This window comes from Pseudochaenichthys georgianus, chromosome 22 (genome assembly GCF_902827115.2).
Source record: "Pseudochaenichthys georgianus chromosome 22, fPseGeo1.2, whole genome shotgun sequence".
In the NCBI taxonomy this organism is placed as follows: Eukaryota; Metazoa; Chordata; class Actinopteri; order Perciformes; family Channichthyidae; genus Pseudochaenichthys; species Pseudochaenichthys georgianus.
Window position 1 is genome coordinate 16,392,403 of NC_047524.1, and position 23,638 is coordinate 16,416,040.

The 23,638-nt window shown below is 39.7% G+C and overlaps 4 protein-coding genes across 5 annotated transcripts in view; 2 read left to right on the top strand and 2 right to left on the bottom strand.

Moving 5' to 3' along the window:
- Window positions 1–2: 2 nt before the first annotated feature.
- On the top strand, window positions 3–5,838 carry gskip (gsk3b interacting protein). 2 transcript variants are annotated; one of them, XM_034110967.2, is made up of 3 exons: window positions 3–247; window positions 4,712–4,957; window positions 5,045–5,838. In XM_034110967.2, exons 1-3 carry the CDS (start codon window positions 134–136, stop codon window positions 5,201–5,203), a joined length of 519 nt encoding a protein of 172 aa, XP_033966858.1. In that variant the 5' UTR covers window positions 3–133; the 3' UTR covers window positions 5,204–5,838. The 2 variants fall into 2 exon arrangements, with proteins under 2 accessions (XP_033966858.1, XP_071057736.1); XM_071201635.1 differs by lacking the exon at window positions 3–247 and adding an exon at window positions 4,359–4,458.
- Window positions 5,839–6,258: 420 nt separating this feature from the next.
- LOC117467383 (NPC intracellular cholesterol transporter 2-like) lies at window positions 6,259–8,288 on the bottom strand. The gene is made up of 5 exons (XM_034110968.1): window positions 8,181–8,288; window positions 7,831–7,934; window positions 7,208–7,315; window positions 6,947–7,119; window positions 6,259–6,788 (listed from the first exon to the last, which is right to left on the bottom strand). Exons 2-5 carry the CDS (start codon window positions 7,916–7,918, stop codon window positions 6,702–6,704), a joined length of 456 nt encoding a protein of 151 aa, XP_033966859.1. The 5' UTR covers window positions 7,919–7,934; window positions 8,181–8,288; the 3' UTR covers window positions 6,259–6,701.
- Window positions 8,289–8,632: 344 nt separating this feature from the next.
- isca2 (iron-sulfur cluster assembly 2) lies at window positions 8,633–10,384 on the top strand. The gene is made up of 4 exons (XM_034110966.2): window positions 8,633–8,741; window positions 8,959–9,133; window positions 9,576–9,691; window positions 9,781–10,384. The coding sequence occupies exons 1-4, from the start codon at window positions 8,683–8,685 to the stop codon at window positions 9,953–9,955; spliced, it is 525 nt and encodes a 174-aa protein (XP_033966857.1). The 5' UTR covers window positions 8,633–8,682; the 3' UTR covers window positions 9,956–10,384.
- Window positions 10,385–10,438: 54 nt separating this feature from the next.
- The window catches only part of eml5 (EMAP like 5), a 41,473-nt gene continuing 28,273 nt past the window's right edge, over window positions 10,439–23,638 (bottom strand). Inside the window, exons 21-44 of the mRNA XM_034110962.2 lie at window positions 22,965–23,106; window positions 22,719–22,871; window positions 21,621–21,752; window positions 21,394–21,482; window positions 20,193–20,369; window positions 19,852–20,053; window positions 19,643–19,769; window positions 19,342–19,356; window positions 18,324–18,332; window positions 17,674–17,752; window positions 17,252–17,381; window positions 16,717–16,815; window positions 16,280–16,300; window positions 15,372–15,545; window positions 15,057–15,265; window positions 14,742–14,899; window positions 14,491–14,605; window positions 14,214–14,402; window positions 13,876–14,048; window positions 13,264–13,426; window positions 13,061–13,164; window positions 12,429–12,582; window positions 11,771–11,871; window positions 10,439–11,672 (exon numbers count right to left, since the gene is read on the bottom strand). Of these exons, the coding sequence (XP_033966853.1) occupies window positions 11,636–11,672; window positions 11,771–11,871; window positions 12,429–12,582; window positions 13,061–13,164; window positions 13,264–13,426; window positions 13,876–14,048; window positions 14,214–14,402; window positions 14,491–14,605; window positions 14,742–14,899; window positions 15,057–15,265; window positions 15,372–15,545; window positions 16,280–16,300; window positions 16,717–16,815; window positions 17,252–17,381; window positions 17,674–17,752; window positions 18,324–18,332; window positions 19,342–19,356; window positions 19,643–19,769; window positions 19,852–20,053; window positions 20,193–20,369; window positions 21,394–21,482; window positions 21,621–21,752; window positions 22,719–22,871; window positions 22,965–23,106 (2,952 nt within the window). The 3' untranslated portion in view covers window positions 10,439–11,635. The remainder of the gene's footprint in view (window positions 11,673–11,770; window positions 11,872–12,428; window positions 12,583–13,060; window positions 13,165–13,263; window positions 13,427–13,875; window positions 14,049–14,213; window positions 14,403–14,490; window positions 14,606–14,741; window positions 14,900–15,056; window positions 15,266–15,371; window positions 15,546–16,279; window positions 16,301–16,716; window positions 16,816–17,251; window positions 17,382–17,673; window positions 17,753–18,323; window positions 18,333–19,341; window positions 19,357–19,642; window positions 19,770–19,851; window positions 20,054–20,192; window positions 20,370–21,393; window positions 21,483–21,620; window positions 21,753–22,718; window positions 22,872–22,964; window positions 23,107–23,638) is intronic.

Below are 23,638 nucleotides of genomic sequence, written 5' to 3' on the forward strand. Positions count from 1 at the left end.
CGGATCTGTGTCGCGCACCGGACACTTCACTGGGTCAACGTTTATTTTAAGGTCGTTATTTAGACACTACGCAGTCGCTATATAACAAAGCGTGCGTTAATGTGATTTCTGTCTCTGGTTGTCTACACATTTGATGCTAAACAGAGAGTTTTCTGGCATCAACGCTCACTTGACTGAAGCCTCTCCACGGAGAGCTCTGAGCGGGCTGGAAGCTGCAACTAGCCGGAAGAACACAACCAGCGGGGAGGTGAGGAAGATGCACACATTTTGGTCAGAAATCATTCATGCAACCTAATTAGACCCAATGCCTGAGCCCCGTTAAATTGCGTGCAAAATGAATGCCTTTTAAATACGAACAAAGTGATATAAATAGGTTTGAATGTCCCACAGCAACATATTGCTTAATGTAACACGTTAGCCCTCAAAGTAAGCTACAGTAGATCAGTCTCGCTAACTAGATGTATGTATTATGTACATGCCGAATAGTAACATTTTCATTAAACTCACTTTGATTCTGTACTAACTAACTATGATGTCAGTAACCAGGTCTATTTTGCTTCAGTCGTCTGTAATAGAAGGCTCCTCAGAGTCCTCTTGATGTCGCTGGTATGTCATTGTTTTTATTAATAAACATTTGTTAACACTTTATGTATTGGTTTTTCCAACACATAACACAATACATAAAACAATTATGACAAAACAATAATGATAATAACATAAAAAGACCATTACAGTAATAGCAATGACACAAATAAACCAAAATACACAATGACATGATAAGACAGAAACAGAAAACACCTAAGACCAGTCCCTCCAGTCCCACCCCTTCCTCCAGACAGGGCCACACTGTGCAGTAATCGTCAAAAAAGGAGAAAGACATATTCAACTACTTGCCTCAGCAAATGCATGTGTATTTATCATAGCACTTATTCAGCCTACAATAGGTTGTTGGATGTTTTCTATATAATTCCTAAAGCCAGACCAGTACTTATCAAAAATATGTGATATTTTTTTAAGATTAAAGATATTTTTTTCCGACATCATGTAGGAGGAGATTTCTTTGAGCAACATGGAAATGGGGGTGGGTTCTGCACTCTTCCATAATAGAGCAATACATTTGTTGCCAGCGATCATGGCCGGTTTGATTAGGCGCACCTTACTCCTTTTGTGTGAAGGGATGTCAGAAAGGTCGCCTAACAGGGCTAATTTAGGTGTACAAGGAATCTCAAACCCAGAGATATTTTTAAGAATCTCCCAGTAGTGCTTTAATTTATTACATTCCCAGAACATGTGAATTAGGCTACCTGTCTCTGGAGTACATCTAGGGCAAAGATCTTAAATGGATTGATTTATCCTATGAAGTCTTTCTGGTGTAAAGTAGGATCTGTGAATAATATTAAACTGCAAAAGTGTATGTCGGCTTTCTCATGTCTACTTGTATGAGAAAGTGACTCCCATTTTAAGTCTCCAAAGGTACAACTCAGGTCTTGCTCCCACTTAGTCCTAGAATTCAGGGGTGTAACCTCTGTAAGGGCCAGAATGCGGTTATATGTCAAGGGAAGTATACCTCTGGAGTGCTTAACAACTTTTAGAACATTGTCAATTGGGAGAGACTGGAGTTTTCCCCATGAAGTGTGCTTAAAAAGTGTCTGACTTGCAAATATTTGATGAAATGATTAGTTGGGAGGCTGGAGGAGTTACACAGCTGTTCAAAGGTCATAAGTAAGTTATTCTCGTAGAGATCACCAAATGTTTTGATTCCCTGGGTGTGCCACATCTTGGTTATCCCATCTCTAAGTGCACCTGGCAGAGTAGGGAGTATGCTGTGAAGTACGACAACACTATTGAGATGTTTCTGTATATCAGACCAGATGGATGGACTTTTATTAATCCCTCGTCGGGAAATTGTTTCTCTGCATTTGACCCATCCTAGTGTTAGGAGCAGTGTGCTGCCATTGAGCAGTGTGAGGAACGGTGCCTTGCTCAGGGACACCTCGGTAGCACTTGGTCTTGCCGGGACTTGAACTGGTGACCTTCCAGTTGCCAAGCCAAGTCCCTATCGACTTCGCCACCACCGTCCAGATTCTAGCTGTGATTAATAATAGGATTATCAGTATATGAATAAACATTTAGCATTAACGCTGGTACAGGATTTATAGATGGTAATATGGTGGTGCTGGAAAGCAAATACACATATTTACTCAACACTTATTGTACACATCTACCACATTTATTTGACAGCTGTATTAAAAAAATATATATATAAAAACACAAATAATATAATCATCTTGTAAAATGTTGACTACAATAATAGAAAAACACTGTGTACACACCATTAAAAGGTAGCAGTAAAAATCATTCTGTATTACAGTTATGATAATATAATGGGGCTATTTTTCTGAAATGAAATATTTTAATTTAATAATAATAATAATAATAACAGTAGTACAACTTGCTGACTTGCCTTGTTCTTAAACTTAATATTCACTTCAATAGTAAAAGAAGCATATGTCTCAGTATATTTGTATCTATTGTGTAATTGTTGCTCCATACAGGGTTCAGTCTACACAACAGGAAAGTAGAAATGTCTATTAATATCTAATTCAGCCTCACCAGCACTGTGTGTTGGTTAAATATACAATTACAAAGGAACAAGCCATAATAACATTGAATTCTCCAGTAAAAACGGACAGATCCATTGGGTTTTAGCCCTAAAATCCCCATCCGATCCGCAAAGAAAGGGACAGGACAAATAAAGGTTGCTACATGTTTCACAATCAGTGGTTACATTGGCAAGGGCTCATTTCCCTTTAAGGCATCCAGCCAACAAATGAATGTTGACGAAGCCCGATACAATGCAACAGGTTTAAGCTGTCATGCAGAAAAAGAGACTCAAATGAAAGCGTGGCGTACAGATCTCTGACATAAACAGGACAAACCAAGATGAATCTTGTTTAACAGTAATGCACCAGTGCTAAAAGGACACATAGTGGACATGTAGAGTGGGGTGGCTGTGGCTCAGTGGGTAGTGTGCTGGACTTCAAATCAGGGGATAGCAAGTTCGAGTCCCACTGCAGTCAGCATGTCGTTGTGACCCTGGGCACTTCACCTCAAATGGCCCCTGTGGGGATTGTCCACGGTCCACTGAATAATGTAAGTCGCTTTGGATAAAAGCGTCTAACAAATGACATGTTCATGTAACAACACTATGGTTCATGTAACAACTTGGTTGGAACACTGCTGTTTGCAACTAAATATTTGTAAAACAGTATGCATCTTCTTCACCAAAACAAAGTCCTCTTGTGTTGCGCCACATGTTCTTGTATCAGGGGAGAGGCTACAGGTGGTGTCACAATACAAATACCTTGGAGTCATGATTGATTTAACACTCAATTTCAAGGCTCAGGTTAAAAAAACATGTAATAGGGTCAAATTCAGTAAATTTTAGGTTCACCAGAGATTACATGTCAATTGAGGCATCTCTGATGTACACACACTCTATGGTTCTCTCACACATCACCTACTGTTTAACTACCTGGTCACATGCCAGGACAACAACATTAAAACCACTGGAGTCATTGTACAAACAAACACTCAAAATACTGGACAAAAAATCTTTGTTTTTTTCGCATCACTGCCCAATACTCCAAATATACAACTTGTTGAGCTGGGAAAACCTCATTAAACATGCAAATGCTTGCCTTTTTTACAAGATTGTCAACGGCCTTACCTCACCTCCTCTTAGACAGTTTATTAACATACACACAACTGCAACTAGGGTAACAAGAGGTGCAGCGAGAGGAGATTGCATTATTCCACTCAGAAAAAAAAGTTCATTTCACTTCATTGTCTGTTAAAGCTGCTCAGCAATGGAACTCGATCCCACCTCCAATCAGAGACCAGACCACGTTCACTGTATTTAAATCCCAACTCAAAACCTGGTTAGTGAGGAATCAGCTCTGCCAACACTGACCCAATCTTCTGCTCCTTACAATCCACCGCCTGTGTTTTAACATGTTCTTTTGTTTTGTTTTATTTGTTTTGTTTTAATGTTCTGTATTTTAAATTGTTTTATTTAAGTATCCCAGTAATGACTGTTGCTTGTTTTAAATGTATTGTATTTACTTAAAAAATAAATAATGTAATGTAATGTAGAAATAGAACAGGTATTACTTTGAGTTGTTAATATTAATGGATTACATGCAGCCATTCATTTTTGGGCCTTTGTAAAATGAGCACATCCTAATTATTGTACAAAGCATTTTATATAATGTATAATCGTAACAGAACTTGTGGTGTAGACCTGACCATTTAAAAAGAGTTCACTCTGCACTAAAAAAAGGTAAAGGAACCAACTGATGCAATGTTTGTTTCAGTTCTTCTTTTTACTTTAGATAACAGTTCTTAGGAAACATGTGATAAACCGACCCTGCTGCTGAATCATCAACATGCTAATGTGTGAGTGCTGCCTTGAAGCTTCCCATAGCTGTACAAAGCTGGGTTATTGGATATTTTAAAAGCTTTATGACCAGATGTAACAGGTGTAGTTTAAGACTTAGCTACTGTTTCAATTTAATATGTGAATCTGAAGTGCACTCGTTTATTGTAGACATGGAGAACACTTTTTTTTGTGCCAGTCAGTAAGTTTTAAAAGCATATCACAACATCTGTGCGTCAGCTGAGTCGATCAATAATGCTGTTTCTGATACAGGGGATGGAGATAGACTGCCAGCCCGAGGAACCGGTCATCTCTTCTTTTGACGAGGACTGTGTTGAGCTTGGTGACGTCAAGGACATGAGATTGGAGGCAGAGGCAGTTGTCAGTGACGTTCTTTTTGCCGTTGCTGAAATGCACTTGTCACAAAGTTTCAACAGCGCGAGGGATGTGGCCCACATAAACGTGGAAACAAAAGAGGGAAACCGGTATTGTCTGGAACTCACAGAGTCCGGACTACGGGTAAGATGCACCAAAAGTGAGATGTGTTATTTCGTGTTTTATTACGTCTTTATGGCCTGTTTTATAATAAATCACTCTACCATACAGGTGGTGGGCTATGCCTTCGATCAAGTGGACGAGGATTTGAACACCCAGTATCATGAGACTGTTTACTCTCTTCTGGACAAGCTGAGTCCGGGTTACAGAGAAGCCTTTGGGAATGCTTTACTCCAGCGGCTCGAGCAGCTGAAGCAAACCGGACAATAAAAATAACCAACATGCTGTATAAGTGGAATGAGGGCTGATGATGCAGGGTGTATTTTGATTTATCCACCTGCCTAGCTACCATTACAATAAGAGCCCCATCAACTTATTTTCATAGCATTGAATGACTTCTACTGCTAGGTATTGGCTATATGGGCTCTGTTGCAACATTGTGTTGTTGACTTTACTGTAGTAAGATCTTCCAGCTTCCACATGATTCAAATCTGTGTCAGAGCACATCGTCTGAGTATTCTGTACCTTTTTGTATTTGTAATTATCCGAGAAGGTGGAGCAGCAAGTTGTGAATTCTTTTTCCAGTTTATTCCTCTACCCTGCGTTCACTGTAGTTCTGAGCTGATATTTGCTCAAATATACGTAGGTACTACTTATTCAGCACCTCAAAGCGCCAAAGCTATATTCTTTCAACTCAAGCTGCCTTAATGAAAAAAAAAAAAACATTGACCCGTTAACTTATTTTGTATAGACGGAGATAAAAAAGGTATTGGTCATGAAACATTTTAAAAGTGGGCACTGTCAAGTTTTGCTTCAAGATTACATTTTCCATACCGCACTACACCTCAAGCTTGCTTTTTAAGCTTTTGCTATACAAGTAAATAAACTCTTTTGTATTCATGTCATCAGACCTTTATTTCATTCTGTCAGAATCAAAATCATGTTTATGGTCAATTGCCTGTTTATTGTACACGTCACCTCTTAAGGGTTATTATAAAACGTATTTAAAGAAATTGGTTCTCTTTGGATTTATACAAATATCCCTTCTGCCGGTCGTTCTTTGGACCAATACATTCTCAGAATGATGTTTGTCTGCTTTAAGTCATGTATAAAAATCTACACATTTACTTAAACAATGACTAGTTGGTTTAATCACTAGGCCTAAGCCAGTCTCTGCATTGTCATAAGATTATTTCAGAGACATTAATAAGTTTGCCTTTTAATTCAGTGCACATATGACAGGTATTTTTGAATCATTTGAAAAAATGCCTCAATCATCGAGAATAATTTGTACTCATCACTGTTCATATTATAGTCACACTTGGTCCAGATTATATTTCTTTATTATAGTTTATGTTCACTTACAATTTCAAAATGTCATTCATCTAGTAGGACAAGATCAGTAAGAAATATAACAAGTGTTAGTAAAGAGGAAGTACAACTTGTACCTTTTCCGACTACACAGCAGCCAGTTAGACAAGTATGCACTTTAGTGGAATGTGATTCAGCGTCAATCACACAAATATCAATCGCCTTGTTGCACATCCACATTTGTTAATGTTGGCAGGTCACAGACAAAAATCAGCAGTTCAAGATGTGCAAGAGCAGCAGAGTCTTGTGAACGTGGTTAGTTACACCTTAAAACAAACACAATGAGGAATGAATAAAACCAGATCTTACGAGAATCATTTAGTATCACTGGTTTTTACTCAAAGCTAAATCCCTTTCAAATCAAACAATCACTTGGTGAAGAGGTGCTTCTGCTCGTTTAGCTCACAATCTTAACTGGGAACCGGATGCAGAACAGGTCTTTGTTGTTGTCGTCTCTCAGTTCCCACTCAACAACCAGCTTTATCTAGAAAGACAGAGTGCAAGCATGATCAGTGAACATAGTGTGCTTCGTTTCTTACATTTAAAAAAAGTTTTGAGGAAGTGAAAGAGAACTAAAAATGGAAATGTTTTTTAGTTATTAAAAAAGGAATGATTGTTGCCATTGTAACATGTACTACTTACTGAAGGATATTGAGTCTTCACAGGAAGCAAGTTCACATAGTTATACTTATGCTGCTGCTGGATTGGACACACGATGCCAGACTTGCAACCATCTTCAATGGGAATGGGGAATGGGACGGGAACTCCAGCAATGATACCGTGAACCAATGCTGTGCTTGTTTGGCTCAACACATCTGTAGATAAAAAACACAAAAGTGAGGTAAAACGTTTAACAATATATGCATTTATGTTCTGGATGTTTAAAAGTTAAGGCACCCTTACCACTGTTGAATGTCACATTGACACCGTAGGACACTCCTCTGTGTAGTTCACATGGCTGAATGGGACAAGGGGCAATGTCCACTGTGACTACTTTGCCAGTAGTTGAGCCTGAAGAGAAAATGGGGAAGGATGTTATCTTTTATAAAACACATTAAAAAAGGAAAGATTAATGATAAAAAAGAACCTTCATGCTTAAGTGAGCCAATTATTGTTATTTTTTAAATCCCAAATTGGGATCAATAAAGTTCTATCTTATCTTTTCTTATTGTTGTGACATTATAACAAATGGTGTTCAGAAGAGGAAATTATATATGTGGGACCCACTTTATTTGGACCCAGACATGTAGTACCGAAACAGTCAAGTAAAAAAAAAAATCAAATCATAAAGAAAGTTGTTAAGCAATCCAACGCAGGTTGGTTGGACAAAACAGCTTGAATACGTTACCTTTGTCGTCTAGTAAACTTTTTGTATCAGTTCAGAATCGTTCAAAAATATAATTTACAAGTAAACAGATTGCTTCTCTCCCTATTGGATTCAGTTCAATGTGTTTAGCTCTTTAGAATTATTTACAGAGCATTTGAACGTCAATAAAGCGGCGTTGGTTAAGTTAAGTAAATCTTACCGCAGTCAAGGAATTTCACCGGCTCCGCACAGGTGAATCCCATCAAGCAGAACAACACGATGATACCAGCCCGGACGTCCATGCTCATTTCTTACAGTGAGACCCTAAAACAAGGAAATATTGAGCATTACTCAATAGAGAAGTACATTACAGTGAACCATTCTGTAGTAGTCAGCAGAAAGTGTTTAATCACATGACTCAAGTGTTTGTTCCCCAAATGTCCAGAAAGTAGCAGTGATTATAAAGTTCGTCACAACGAAGACATACTATTTGACTACCTGGTATAATGAAATAAAAAACAAAGATTATTATAGTTATAACATAGGAAGTTAAAAATCAACACACTGTACCTTGGTAGAGCTTCTTACAATGTCCAAATGAAGCCGAAAACTGCCTGGCACCTTTTTATTTCCGTGCATCACGAGATTGCTTAACGCCTATTTATCGGAAGTGGGTGTTTATTAGCCCGCAGTTTAGCCTGTCAGAAATCCTCTCCCCCTGAAAAAAAACCCCGTCTTCTGTGATATAATTGCCAGATATAACCCTTAAGCAGTACATTAAATAATTGTTCTGTAAACTAAAACCTCAATTTAAATATGTGGTTGGTACCTCTTTTAGAGGGTCGCATATGTTTTGGGGGAACTGTTCCTTAGAGGCAAAGATTAAGGTATCAAAAACCTATGGGGCCCTTACACAAATACTTGTTATTGGCAAGTTAACTGACAAATCAAATGCCTATATTGCACTGATCTGGGCGTTTCTATTTGACAGACAACGATTTCCGCCAATGAAAGCGGGATCTTCCTCTACTTGACGGTTGAGGGTGGAACTTAGTAACATTTGTTATGGAAGATGTTATTCGTTGGAGCTATGATAAATGCGTCAAAGTCAAAAGTATTAAGCCTTGCTAGGTAACGTTAATTTGTCTTTTATCGTACACATAATTTGTTATCATAATCTACAAACAATCTCCTTGGGGGTAGGAAAAACAACGGTGTGTTAACGTTTTACTAGGTAGTTAGCAAGCTAGCCCGTAACACGCCACCGGTAGTTAGCTAGCACGTTCTAGGGGTTGCTATTTCCTTCTGCTGTATTGCTGTCTGATGTTTACGTTACAATGTTTTACAGGGCTTCAACTATTATTAGCAACATCAATGTGAGCCAACAGTTACACCGACTTCCCCTGAGCCCCCAGCCAGCTCTTTACACAGCGGGGCTTCAGCGCTTTAGCAGCGCCTCGACCCAGGGGCAGGCTGCTGTCTCAGCTCCACCTGAAGTACGACTCACTGAGTCATGTGTGAAGGTCAGCAGATACCCATGATTAAGCATCATACTGTTTGCATGTCTCTAAATAACTTAATGATACGTTTGCAGAGTGAATAAAGCTGGTTATTTATAAGATTCTATGTGTCCACATCAGAGCCAGTGTTGACAATGGAAGAGCTACAATATAAATGTATCAGCGCTACGTGTTACTGTGTAGGGAATATAGGCTTTAAAGTATAGAGTTATTATATATATCTGAGACTTTTGACTGAGTGCACACATTTATTTGGATTCTGGCTTACTGAGGTGCTAATTGTTTCTTGTCAAAGTTGTTGATATCTGAAACCAGTTATGGACACTCCAGCATAACCTTTTGTGGTATTCAACATTGCGATGCTGCTACTGTAATTGAATGTGTTGGGTTGTTATTTTAAATTGTACACACCATTAACCATGCTCATGTCCCTCCTTTAATCCAGAGACTAGAGGAAATCATGGACAAGGGTGAGTTTCTGAGAATCCATGTAGAGGGGGGAGGCTGCTCCGGGTTTCAGTACAAGTTTTCTGTTGATAGTAACAGGAATGAAGATGACAGGTAAATGGCCACTTGGAAGCTATTGTTTCACACTCATCGTTTCCTGATTGTTTATTAATCCCATCAACTCTGTTTCCATCTGCATCCAGTGTGTTTGAGCAGGGAGGAGTGGGCATTATCGTGGATCAGGACAGCCTGGAGTTTGTGAAAGGAGCCACTGTGGACTTCAGCCAGGAGCTGATCCGCGCCACCTTCCTCGTGCTCAAGAACCCTCAAGCGGATCATGGCTGCTCCTGTGGAAGCTCCTTCTCTGTCAAACTATGACCCTGCTTGCTTATGTCAGTGTTACTTAACCACCCCGGTTCACCAGTTTATTAGGACTGTGTACAAAATACAGTAACACATTATAGACACGACTCGATTTAATGCACTCGTACTTCTGGTTTTGTAGTTGTGAAACTACTTGAACTGAATGAAAGGTATCAATTAATCATGAAATCATTGACTGTCACTGTCTGCATTATCATGCAGATAGTGACAGTCAATGCTAATTGTTATCTGAGTACACACTACTCAAATGTAATCTGGCATTCCTGTCATGTATTCAAACGAAACAAAGACCCTGTTAAAGTGTTTTAGTATACAGTGCTAAGGTTCGCCTCTCTGTGTAAAATATGTAAATAGACCATATATTGATTGCAAATAGCTATAATATATTTGTTTTGTCTAAAATAAAACTGAGTGAAACTACAATATTTCTTCAGTCAATTTCATTAAATCCAGATTCATTTCATCATTGTTAGTGAATTCATATCACTCGAGGTCATGGTTGCTTTTTATTTTTATTAAAGTGGAATTTAAGAAACGTCTCACAAAAAATATACAAAAAGAATATATACAAATGATATTTACACTGGTATAATGTAAATCAAAATATGCAGCAACAACTTTTTGTATAGTTAAATGTTTTGCACTTTTCATATTTTCTCTGATAAAACATTCCATTTAGGTAATATATCTGACCACACAAAACATTTACTTACTGTTTTAAAAAGTCACACTGTTCATAGTCATGAAAATGCGACAATTATACGTCATAGCAGCACACTGAAAAGTGAGAAAGTTGCAACCGTGTATTGAAACATCAATTTACAGCTGTTCTTTTTTTTTTTTTTCTGAGGAATTTGGTTCGGACAGATTGTCTTCCAGTAAGCCATGCACACCCACTAACCACAGACAAATCCTCAAACAAGTATGCGCACGTTTTACATGTCATGAGGGGAACACTGCCGAGGGAGCTTTGAGGTCAACCAGTCAACAACACAACCACGTAAACAAACCATAAATGAACCATGAGGGTTAACACAGTGACCAGGTCAGGTGTACAGTGCATAGTATGCTTTGGCATGCTGACATCCAGAACATAACAGTGGATGTTACATTCAGGAGGAAGGCCACAGGATTTGCAATCACCAGTAAATATAGAACAAACAAACGACTACATGATCCAAAAAGTAAATCCAACGTAATATAAAAAAGAAACAAACCCTCATAAATTGAACTCTCAGATTAAGGCTAATTCAGTTTGCTACATGTTTTAAAAAATGGCATCGTCAGTAACACAATTGAATAGGCCCGCCAAATGGCAACACTGACTAATACACAGATGCACTCATTCTTTCCAAACAAAAAAGCTATCACTAAAATGATATGCAAATACTGTTTAAGAGAGATGTTTTTCTTTTCTTTTTTAAGGATGATGTGATGTTGTGAGCGCTGGGCTGTATGCCCTCCGCCTGTGTTCACAATCAGGACTAATGCTGTGACAAAAATGAGCCTTTCACATTAATGCATGCACTGAGATTTGAGGCAGTAAGTCTGATCACCACTCATTTACAAGCTGCCAGGTCTGTCCTCCTCCTTCTCTTTGTTGAAATGTATCTGTTAGTGGGATTTTTTTTTTTCTCTGGAGATTTTGGTGAGACTTTCTCTTCAGGATGTTCCTCAGTGAGGGGCATGGACACACCTCCACACAAAGAGGCTGGACAGGACACGGAGGAAATAGTATTTGTTTAGTATTTTGTTTAGTATTGTCATATGATTGGTAAACTGTAGTGTTATTTTGAGCTTCAGTCTTACCTTCTGTCATCTCCGCCGGCGCTGACCACGTAGCGATCTCCATTTGTGAAGCGAACATTAGTCAAGTGAGCAGAATGGCCCATAAAGCGTTTGTGTTTGGCCTGAAAACAAATCACATACATGTCATTCAGGTGGAAACTAGAGTCAAAAACAAGTGGCTTTGTTATAAGGCATTGTCATGTTATACTTTAAAACAGACACATTATGTACTGTATATTAGTGAGTCACAGTAAAACGTGATACATAGTTATCATGTATTCAGATAAGGCAGAATAATCACAGCCACAGGTTAAAACATTTGTAAAAATAAATGTGAAGCCAGTTTTCCATAAACATTTCTTATGTTCTAGTTAGGTACTGGTGCTAATTTGGAAAAGGGTTATATGTGAAGTGCATGAAAATCTCAGTTTTTTAAAACCGATGGTTTTGAATTATTATGTTTGTAAAAAAGGTGAGATGATCCTGGTTAAAGTTGGTGCAATAGACGTGTTTCATTAAGACGTTTCTCTCTGTGTTTTCAGGCTTCATGAATTTTTTTCAATTTAACACATTGGAAATATTTATCATCAGACAAATGGCATATTGTAAACATTAATGTCATAATACATCAATGGCAAAACGACAGGCAGTAATAATAATATGATGCAATCATACTTACAAACTTCTCTGGACATGGAAAGTCTAACAGCTTCACCATTCCAAAGTCATCGCCTGTGACGATGTTAAGGCCCGAGTGAGACACGCAGGCACACGTGACGTCCGCTTTGTCAGTGTTGCGGGACCAGATCCCAACCACCTCATCCCCAAGGACACTGCATACAGAAAGGGAGAGACATTTCAGTTTTGGCAATTAGGTTGTTTGTAAGTGCAAGTGAAGTGGAGATATTTGTCTCAGAGTAGGAGAAAAAACTCTTTTTGAGAAAATGGCATTTAAACATGTTTATGAAAAATTCCATACATTTTGCAAGACCACTGTGGATAGGAGAGAATGTTTAACCTATAGATATTACCATGAAATCCAGTTGATTACTTAAATTACCGGTAAGACAATTCTTTTTAAGTTATCAAATATGCATGTGATGCCTTATCTATTGCTAACGTTTGGTGAATTCAGGAGCAATCCTAGAGACACAAACAGAAACATTGCAGTAAAACTAACACCTAAATGTGTATTTTGGATTTCTTTCCACTACTGTAGTCTGAGGGTAGATTTTTAATTGAAGCCAAATAGACCAAAAAATGGACCAGTAAATAAAAAAAACATTATGTTTTGCCTGTTGTGTCTCTCACCTTGTCCAGGTGGCCCAGGTAATCCTGTCGATTTGTGACTGCTCTGTGACCTGCTTCCCGGATGGCACCTCGTACGCCAGTCGTTTATAAGAACCTGTGGAGATCTGTTTTAAAGCAGGACAGGTTAGGGAGCATACATCCAGCATCTGTGGAGACAAACATGCCCTGTCATGCAAGTTGACGAACCCTCCCACGGTTTATACCTGGACATAGCAGCTGTCAGCAGAGAAGTCCATCTGCATCACGAAGCTGGGGATATCCCTGCAGCAGTTGATGCGGTTCAGCTGCGGGCCGTACGTCAGGTCGTAGAAGTCCACCGCGCTCTCAGTGGAGCCAACAGCCAGGTATCGAGAATTTGGACTGAACCTGTGAGATGGATCAGCAGTGTTACAACAGCCTGTCTATACTGGCATGTTATATTTCAGGCTGAATATCTGTCAAAACACAACATGTAAATGTGAAATACCCATAATAACTTGATTTATATAGTGCTGGTTTATTGGTGCAAACATGTTTTGTTCATAGCTTCCCTGGAGGACACACTGCGGTTTCAAATGGGCCCCTGCAAATGTCTTTACTTATGCATTATTGAGGACCATTAGCCCCAAAATAAATCTGATAATAAGAATGGTAAATCTAACAAAAGAGTAACCTCTTTCCTAAAAAGTAATATATAATCTTTCAAATAGATGAGGGTAGATGTTGTTGTGCCTTTCATATATTCAAAAAAGAAAGGTTCTAGCTCACTTTAGCACTCTTCATGCATTAACCCAACAGTGTCTTGTGTAAAGTGCCATACTTTTCGTTTCTTTTACCTAATATCCTGGATAGGCGAGCGCCGGTCCCTTTTCTTGCCCCAGATTTTGAGGGATGCCACCAGCAGGATGATGAACTCTCCGTTCTTCATGCCGATGGCCACCATGTCTCCTTCAGGACTGTAGGCGATGGTGCGCGCTGGGTGGCCCAAATTCACCTTATTCAGCATCTTCTGTTTCCCCAACACGGCCATGCAAGATAAGCACCCACTTGTTAACAAGGTAACTTTGGGAATAAGGAAGCCATGTTAACTTCACTTGCAACATCTTGAAATACTGATATACGTTTGGAAGTACTGGGACTATGTTTCTGAGGGGGTGGAGGTAACATGGCTGACCTTCTCTGGGATGTCCCACAGACGCACTGTGCCGTCCTCTGCAGCAGACAGGAAGACGTCTCTGGAGGGATGGGTGCCCAGTCCCCAGATCGGTCCGTCCATGTGTCCGTTCACCAAGATGTTGCACGCTGCATTCTTCTCTCCTACTTCAATGATCTCTGCATTCCTGGTCCCCACAAGGATTTTACCCTGACACAAGAAACAGCAAAACATGTTAATACACACATGATGGGGTTTGAAAATAATTGTATTGAGTGCGATATTGTCAGTAACCTACCTTTCCTCGGCAGACAGAGCGAACGCAGTCTATGACTTGTCCTGTTTCTAACCGAAATGCTCTGCAGCGTTTCAGCTCCTGGTCCCAGAGCTTCAGAGCGCCTCCCTCCTTGGAGCTGTGGAGGAAAACATCCATGTATTTAATCCCTCAGTTTAAGAAAAACACAGCTTAAATAATATGTATGGGTATCTGTGGGCTCCCTAATATATAATAGGTAATGTGTTGTATTGATGTAACCGAGCAGCACTTACGGTCTCTCCTTGCCCCCGGTGACGATGAGGCCGTCTCTCAGTGTGGTGTACATGGTGAACACAGGGCCCGTATGAGCCTTGGCCACAATTCTTACTAGAATGTGTTCCTTCCACACACACACATCCCCACTTATGGTACCTGTAAAGGTCAAGTTATTCTGAAAAGAAAACAAATCTGCACTAATCTAGTGGCCTAACAGCAGAGCGAGCAATGCAAAAACAATTCACAGCACATACAACACAGCTTGGGATCAAATTTTGATGTAATGTGTGATTTTGAAGACTTTATTTTTGAATTGGTTGGAAGGCACTTACAGCTCCAAATGCTACAGACAGCATGGTCTGCATCCGGGCGTCCTCTATGGAGCTCAGCACACCTTTTTTGCTGAGCAGAGCACGACCGGCTAACGTCCAGAAGCGCACATGCTTGATCCCCACAGACACAAAGTGTGTGTCAGAGTCCGGACGAAACTCCGCCACAAAGATCCTCTGGGTGTGGCCCACCCGGCTGGCCACTTTGGCACCTACAAATAAAGCAGAGTGCATTAAGGATTGATCTCGCAACTGTAGGGGGACTTTCTAATCCCCGTAAGGAGGTTCAAGTTTAAGGGAGGATTATTTTAGTTTTACCTTCCTGCCACTTCCAGATGGTGACGGTGTGTTCAGGGTCCAGGCCCACAGACAGCAGGAGTTTTCCTGTGGCACTAAAGCTGACGGAGCAAACCCCACCGGAGTGGAAGCAACGCAGCACAGACAGAGTCTGCTTGGTCATGGCGTCCCACACATGGATCGATGGAGAGGTGGCTGAGGGACAGATAAGGAGAATTATTTGTCTATATTTAAGTATTAGATATTAGTTTGACTCGTGTCATGAGTTTAGTTTAGTTTATTTATTTTTTTCGAGCGTGTAAAACCAAAGAAAATACAAATGAAACAAAAGATGATACAGACATGATACAGTACTATACAAATGAATGCAATAACTAAACGAAATATTTAAATAATAATTGAATAATCTGTAGTATCATTGTCTGATAACAATAAACAACAACACTTTAGCTAATTACACGTCCGAAAAGGGGTCGGAAGAAGTTTACACTTATTTAATCCGACCCCTTCTCCCTTTTGTTTTTTTTTACATCTTAATATACGTTAACATACAATATAAATGAATACCTTAACCTTGAATAATTCATATAATCATTCATATAATATATAAAGTATGAGTAAACCCTAAAAAGCTAAAATATTGAATAAATGGCTTCTTTATTTATTGGGTGTCTCTTAATTTACACTAACATGTGACAAACCTTCAAAATAAAAATGAAAGTAGAGGCTAGAGTTTAGAAATATACCTTAAAAGATTTTTGAATTATGCTTGAAGAAAATTTGTTAAAATCAACAAACCTATTGAAAATGAAATAGCCACTAGATGGCAGTAACGTAAAGTATATAATGAGTTAAAGACCATAAAATATTTCTTCAGAAGTAATAACACATTTCCCTTTACACTCACACACATTTTTAAATGTCCTTACCTGACATGTCACCAGTATCACCTGAAAAGAAGAAAATTCAGATTTATTTACAGAACCAACAAATCATTTGTTCATTTTTTGTGACAATAGTGGCTTCTGATATTAACTTCTACCTTCAAATATTTGGGTCATTTGCAGATGATCATGTCTGAATCTTACAGTTATATGTATAGACTAATATTATTTTAGCTGCTATTGCATATCTTCTGTCAATTTCCTGTAACTGTGTGTCTTTCTGTGAGAAAAGTGGCAATCCCACAACTATTAAAGTATGTATTCAGAAGAGATGATTTTGCTCTATAGCACAGATACGTTTGTAGGAGGGGGATAGCTGTCTGCCATGTACCATCAGCCCCCTGAACAATGCAGAACATGTGATACAGAGAAGAGAAATGAGGCGTCTGGTGACACAGGAGGTCGATTTCTCACAAACATACCTACTTGGCCAGTAGCCACCACGTTGGGGAATTTGGGATGTTGATTGATTGTCAGGCACAGAATGTCGTCACTGTGTTCTATGTAGAAACTTTGGCAGGCTGTAAAACACACACACACACACACACACACACACACACACACACACACACACACACACACACACACACACACACACACACACACACACACACACACACACACACACACACACACACACACACACACACACACACACACACACACACACCAACACGTCACACACAGATACACAATGCAATACATATGTTTGGTTCGATTTAATGATATGATGCTGTACTCAACTATCGAACCCAGTATTTATTCCAGTGCTTGTGATACTTTAAATACCTTATAATACAATAATGATAATACTGCTTAATATTGCACCATTTTGAATTCAGGACTTTTACTATTAAATGGAGTATTTCAAGACCGCTGTATATCTATTTAATTGCAGTGTATTTGCTTATATTGAACAGTAACACTGTCAGTGTGTATTCCTGACCGTCTACTCACAGGTCGTCAGGTTGAGCACGATGCCGACCGAGGCCGTGTGGTAGATGATGTCCGCCCCCTCGTTGAGGTAGTGCACGTTATTGCGGCAGTCATTGCCACGGTAACCAAACACCAGCTCCAGCACCAGGTCCTGTGGGGGAGTCGGGGGGAAAAAAAAGACCGGCAGAAAGTCAGAGAGGTCAGCACCATGACAACAAAGATGTTCAGAGAGCCAGCGGCTGAATGAGCACGTCATTATTCGATTAGAGCATCCTCAGAGGCTGTCTGGACGGAGAGCGAGCACACAGCGTCTTCAGATGGAATAAATCACATTAGAAAACCAACATTTTGAATATTTCTGGCTGCTCTGAAAGACTTCCCTTCTGAATATGGTATATATAAATGACTTTGCTGTTTTGGGTAGGATGTGAGGTCTTTCTTACCTCAATGGGTCGCTTCTTTTTGCCCACGTTGTTGGTCTGCAGTTTCTCAGGCTGTGGCAGGGCTCTGCTGACAGGAGGCCTGAAACAGACAGCTGTGATGAGACGGCTGCCACAGAGCTGCTTCAAATGCTGATCACGATAATAATGATGACAATGATGATAATATTACCCCTGTCTGTATACATATTGGGCAAACATCTGCTCATAAGTGCACACAATATGTGACGTTTTCATGTGAAGAAAGGAAAATCCTTGCTTTTCTTTATTACATTTTGTATCAAGGTTGTGTACAGAGTTTTCTAATAACAATGAAGCAATGAAAGGACGAGTTTTGAATAAGGTGACTGAGTGGGGGAATACAAAAAAACAAACTATATTTAATATCTACATGGCAGAACTTTGTCCGCCCACATCTTTCAGCAGTCAGTCAATATAAATTCATTAAAAGATTCAACAGCATCACTGACTGAATATGTGTCATGACTACTGGAAAGATCGTAAGGACAAACACAGTAAAGGCAGGGTGTGAAGGTATCTAAAAGACGAATAGTAAGCATGTGCTTCATGTTCAATCTACAGATATCTACATGAGGTCCAAACCTGTGTGTGATCCATAAAGTAATACATCAACCTGAAATTAAGCATCTTACCTCGACCCTCTTCATGGCAGCAATAACAAAGAAAAAGTAAGAATTAGAAATGTTCCTCACCACTGTCTGGCGGACACACCAAGCACAACATTTCAGCCACTGAGGAAATAAAACACACAAGTCAGTACCACTGTGTTACCATGACAACTTAAACCCATTTCCATGACAACTGCTGCCCAGACAATGCTGCGTGGATGTTTGCTTAAAAAAAAAGTCTGGAAATCGATTAACCTGAAGCACCCTGAGTCTGTGCCTCAGAGGATTAGAATGATGGGAAGCCTGCAATGAGAGCAGCAATGATTTATTTGATTCATTGACTAGTTGGTATTAATTGCCAACTATTTGGATAAGGGATTTATTCAACTTTAATCATACACGCTTTTCTCTTTGCTTGATATCTTTTCTCTTTTGGAAAAAACAGAGATTTGAGGAAACCTAATTTTCTAAATGTTCTGACATATTACAGACCAAAAACGAATTGATTAAACAAGAAAATAATCAACACAATAATTGGCTATGAAATATAATTTAGTTGTAGCCTTTCTTTGCTGTAGAACCAGACCTGTAAATAAAATACTTTAAAAGAAGATATCTTTTATAATCGTTTTGTATTTGTACATTACAATATTTATTTTTGGTGTTATGTGCCAAGTTAAGATTGAGATGAAGAATTTAAATTGGTCCTTTTTATCTTTGTTTAAAACCAGTTCAGATGCTGACTACTATAATGGGCATTCAAATTGAATTGTTAGCCCAGTTTGTCCTGTGAGACAAAGCAACAGAAAAGCAGCTCATTAAATGAACATCCAAAAGAGCAACAAACCCTCAAACGGTAATTACTAAAAACGATGTATACTGAGGACATTTCACAGGCATCAAGGCATTGAATATAAAACATTTGACAACATAATCTAGTCGGGTATGTTGTTACTTTTTCTCTCTGCTAAAAGACATATCTGAACTACTCCCTGTTTAACCTTTTGTCCATAAATCAACATACACGAACACAAGAGCTTACCTGACCACCCCTTGTCTTCAAGTAGAATTAAAGAACGAAGCAGGATAATGACAGATGGACAGCCATTAAAGGAAAGAAGAAGAGCAGAAAAGGCTGAGTTATTTCAAAAGGGCAGGGAAAGGGAAGGAATTTCACGCAGGAAAAGAAAAAACATGTTGACAGAAGAAGGAAGGTTGGGCTTCATCTTGATGCAGGAGACTTATTTGTTGTACTGTGACAGGCAGATATTTCTAAGAGCATTTTTTGACGGTGCCAGAGTTTCTTTTGAGCAAAGCTTCATCTGAGCTGAAATGACAGATACCTTTCGTCCACAGACGGCTCTTTCAGCTGCAGGTGGGGTTTCACACCCGTCATGGGTCGCATGTTGGTGGATAAGGCCTTGATGGTGTAGGTGATCTCGTTCTCTCTCGTCACATCGCTGTCATAACCTGAAAAAAGACGGGAATGATTCAGGTTTGAGCAACAGAAACATTCAATGAATAAAAAGCTCATAGGACGCCAATCTCTCACCTCCATCGTCCTCACTCTCGATGTCCGACTCCTCGCTGTCACACTGTTTGAATTCCCGGTGGCCCTCGGGCTCATGGGCCCAGATCATGAGGCACGTGTCGCTGCCGCCGACCGTCACCAAGAGGCTGTCGTCATGGGTCCATCGCACATTGGTAACATGTGTGCTGTGGGCCACATAGCGCTTGAACTTTGCATACTTCCCCTGCGGGAGAGGGACAGCATTTGTTTAATACGTGTGACATTATCAGAAATTAACATAACATTTGCATGAACCAAAGCCTCAAGACTTAAGGCGTTCAGCCCAGAAATACAAAGAATGAAATATATGCACTGTGTCGGACCTTGACAGGGTATCTGAAGAGCTTCACGTAGCCCAAGTCGTCCCCTGTTGCTAGCACCTTCCTGTCGTTACTAAGGCAGGCGGCGGTGACCTCTGTGACCTCGTTGATCAAAGGCCAGATGCCCTCCACAGACGATCCCAAGACACACGTCCACGTGCTCCAGTCGATCTTATCCACCTGAGACAAGAGAGTAGTATGTCAAGCTTCATTTGAAATTTCACTTACAAAACGTTTTTTACTTTGAATGATTTTGGTTCACTTATAGAACTTGTTACACATATAAATAAAATCATCAATCTGATCAAATATACCTTGTCAGACTGTTCTTTTTTGGACACAGCTGCTTTTTTGTTTGTTTCACATTTAACACACCCATATACATTACTGACTTTCACATTTGTTTAAGCTTTGTTACGTTGTGACGTTTTCCTTTATTGCAAATAAATATGCTTTGTGTTCCCTTAAACCCCTCTGGTCTCCCATCTTTGTTACAGCAATTGAGGCTGTAACACATACAAAAAAAGTCATAACTTTTCAGTTCATTATAAACCAATGCTACTTAAAAATAAATGACTTTTTTATAGCATTTAACGAAGGGAGAACCTAATATGCAATAAACCTTATTATTATTCAGATAGAACAACAATACAACAATGTACTCAGGCTAAGCTCATAGAGCCTCTACAGTCAGCAAATAAACCATAGAGAGCGTTATATCTTGAATAATGTGTTGTATATTGTGTCTCTGTCACAGCAAAATGTCCAACTATTCCTTTAAAGGTCCCATACAATCATAGAGAATATAGGAGGGAAGGTAGATGGAAAGGAAAGAAGGTGGGAAGAGGAGTAGCAGTGTCTCAACTTGTCAATAATGATCCTGTGATTAAGTGTACAAGAGAAGAGTGAAATGCATGGCAGGAAGAGAGAAAGGGGAGAGGAAACACGACCTAGCAGCATCCATCATCTCTGACCCTTATTTTCTTAATGCTCCCCTCTCTGCTGTGTGCATGGTGTCTGAATGTCACACTTTATTAAGGGGACCCTAAACACTAGTCTTCTTCCACTGCCAGATTTAGAATGAAACTGGTGAAAAGTGGGCCGTCCCCCTCCTCGAGCGAGCCTCCTCTGCTCCCAAAAGAAAAAAATGTGGGGCAACAACCGTTGCTCCCCCCCCCCCCCCCCCCCCCCCCACGCTGTTTACCTCTGTCGCTGGGATCGTCTGCCTCTTGCCGCGAGGAGCCTCGAAGAAAAACTGCTCCTTTGCACCTGTGTTGACTTGGAGTAGTTTCCCTGTGAATGAAATAGCCCAGTGGGCCGCAGTGTTTAACTGTGCTTTAACAGAGACATTTTGAATATGTCATTTTTTATGTCGCAGTCGTTTGCAAGGATTTACTGAGACAATTGTATTTAATTAAGGAAGCATTGTACCTCTCTTGTCCCAGTCCAGATGGGTAATGTAGTTGAGGCATCCTTTGCACACCCCAACACGTTTGCTGCTCATTACATTGTAAATATCCACAAAAGTGTCTCCTGATGCCACTGCAAGGTACTTCCCAACACCTGAGCAAACACAAGGGAGAGGGTGGTTAGTTATAGACAGGGGTTTTACAACTGTGCTCCAGACAGAGATATTAAAAAACATTGCTTTGCAATTTGCTCAGAGTTCAAACGTCTAATTCATCCAATATTCTGGTTAATTACTGCAGAACTAATTGCATTACACTCATGTCAGCTGTACTTTATGTCGAGAGCTAACAAGCACATTCTGGGCATGCAAACACTATGATAATGAACATAGTAAATGTAATGACCGCTAAACACAGGAGCTTATTCATATCCCAGACTCCTCAAGGTCCTTTGTTCCCTCTTAACAGGACACTTTAAGCCTTAAGGAGACCTTTTAAAGGGTTATGTTTTGACAGTTTCACTTGGTCAAATGTTCAATATGTCATGTTGTAAATATACCTACAGCTGATAGCCTACTGGTGTTGTTCTCTGAAATCATCAGATTTGCTGGCAAGATGGTTTACTTTCTTTCTTGACACATTGGCTGAACAGACTTTTACTTTGATCTACCTATTTTTCACTCTTGTAACATACGGATGAACCTATTTTAACCATACTGAAACACATTTCCAGCTTCATACTGCTCTAAACAGTGAGTTCTGGTACAAGACGGAGGCCCGTGGGTGTTGGGTTGAGAAACAGGATCGATTGCATTGTGGACTAAGGTTAAGTGTCCAGGAGAGTTTAGTTTCTTGCTCTCACTTTATCTGCACTCAATGATACTCATTCCTATTTTACTGGCTCTCCGTCTGGCCTTATTACAGAAAGCAATTAATTTGGGTCAGGCTTGCAGCAATATCGCCCCCATTGACAGCGGGAGTGAAATGTGTACACCTGCTGAACTTCTGCATCCTACACACTCTCAGAGGCTTTGAAGGGCACACAGATTTTAGAGGCCTGTTTATTTCTCAGGCAGGATTTCAGGGGAGTTTTGTCAGGGTGAAGAGTTGAGTGGCAGACCTGGAGAAAATCTGATATCGGAGATGATGTCCTTGCGATGGTGGAAGGACACCAGGTCCTCCAGGGTGTCTGCGTTCACAATGAGGAAGCTGCCGTCATTCAGGCCCACCGCCAAAGCTTTACCATCAGGGGAGAAGCAGCAGCAACGGCCGCCTGTGGAGGACAATGTGTTTGTTAAAGCCCCAGGGCCAGTGCACTTCCTGTCAGAGGACGCACTCATCTGTTAGTGTCTGAGCAGTGACTCACCTTTCCTGAGCTTGCGTACAGCCAGCATGCAGTGGCTAGGTGAGAGGTCCCATATGCGCAGCGTTTTGTCATCGCTGACAGTGGCACAGAGAGGGAGATGGGGATGAGTGGCCAGGCCCCACACTTCACCTTCCATGTGACCCTGCAGACACACAAAACAAAGTCAAAATTAATTTAATTTGTCGACTTAGTCAGGAAACTTTTGGGGGGGTTTTAAAGAAAAAATGTACTTCGCATTATTATTTTATTTAGTTTCTTTAACAAAATCAGGGTGTTCTCCCTTATTTTACTTACAGGACTAATATACGGTTTAAGCCATACTGTCGGATAAGTCTAAGCAGTTCAATTAATACAAAATATATTTATATTAATAATATATATTTTTTAATAAAGGGCTTGACCGATCAAGTTTGTTAAAATAATAATGGATACTTTTTAGTAAATATTGAATATTCTAAGATTCTGCTTTATTTATTTACCTATAATTCTGTATGTTATAATGATAATCTTATTATTATTATTAATTATTATTATTATATTCTTATACCATTTTAATGTTAAAAGAACTTCTTGGTTAAGAGAACATGAAAATCTACCTAATCTTTATGCTGTATGTTCCTCCTTCCTGACACCAGCAATTAACTCAATCAGATATATTTATGTGATAAATATCT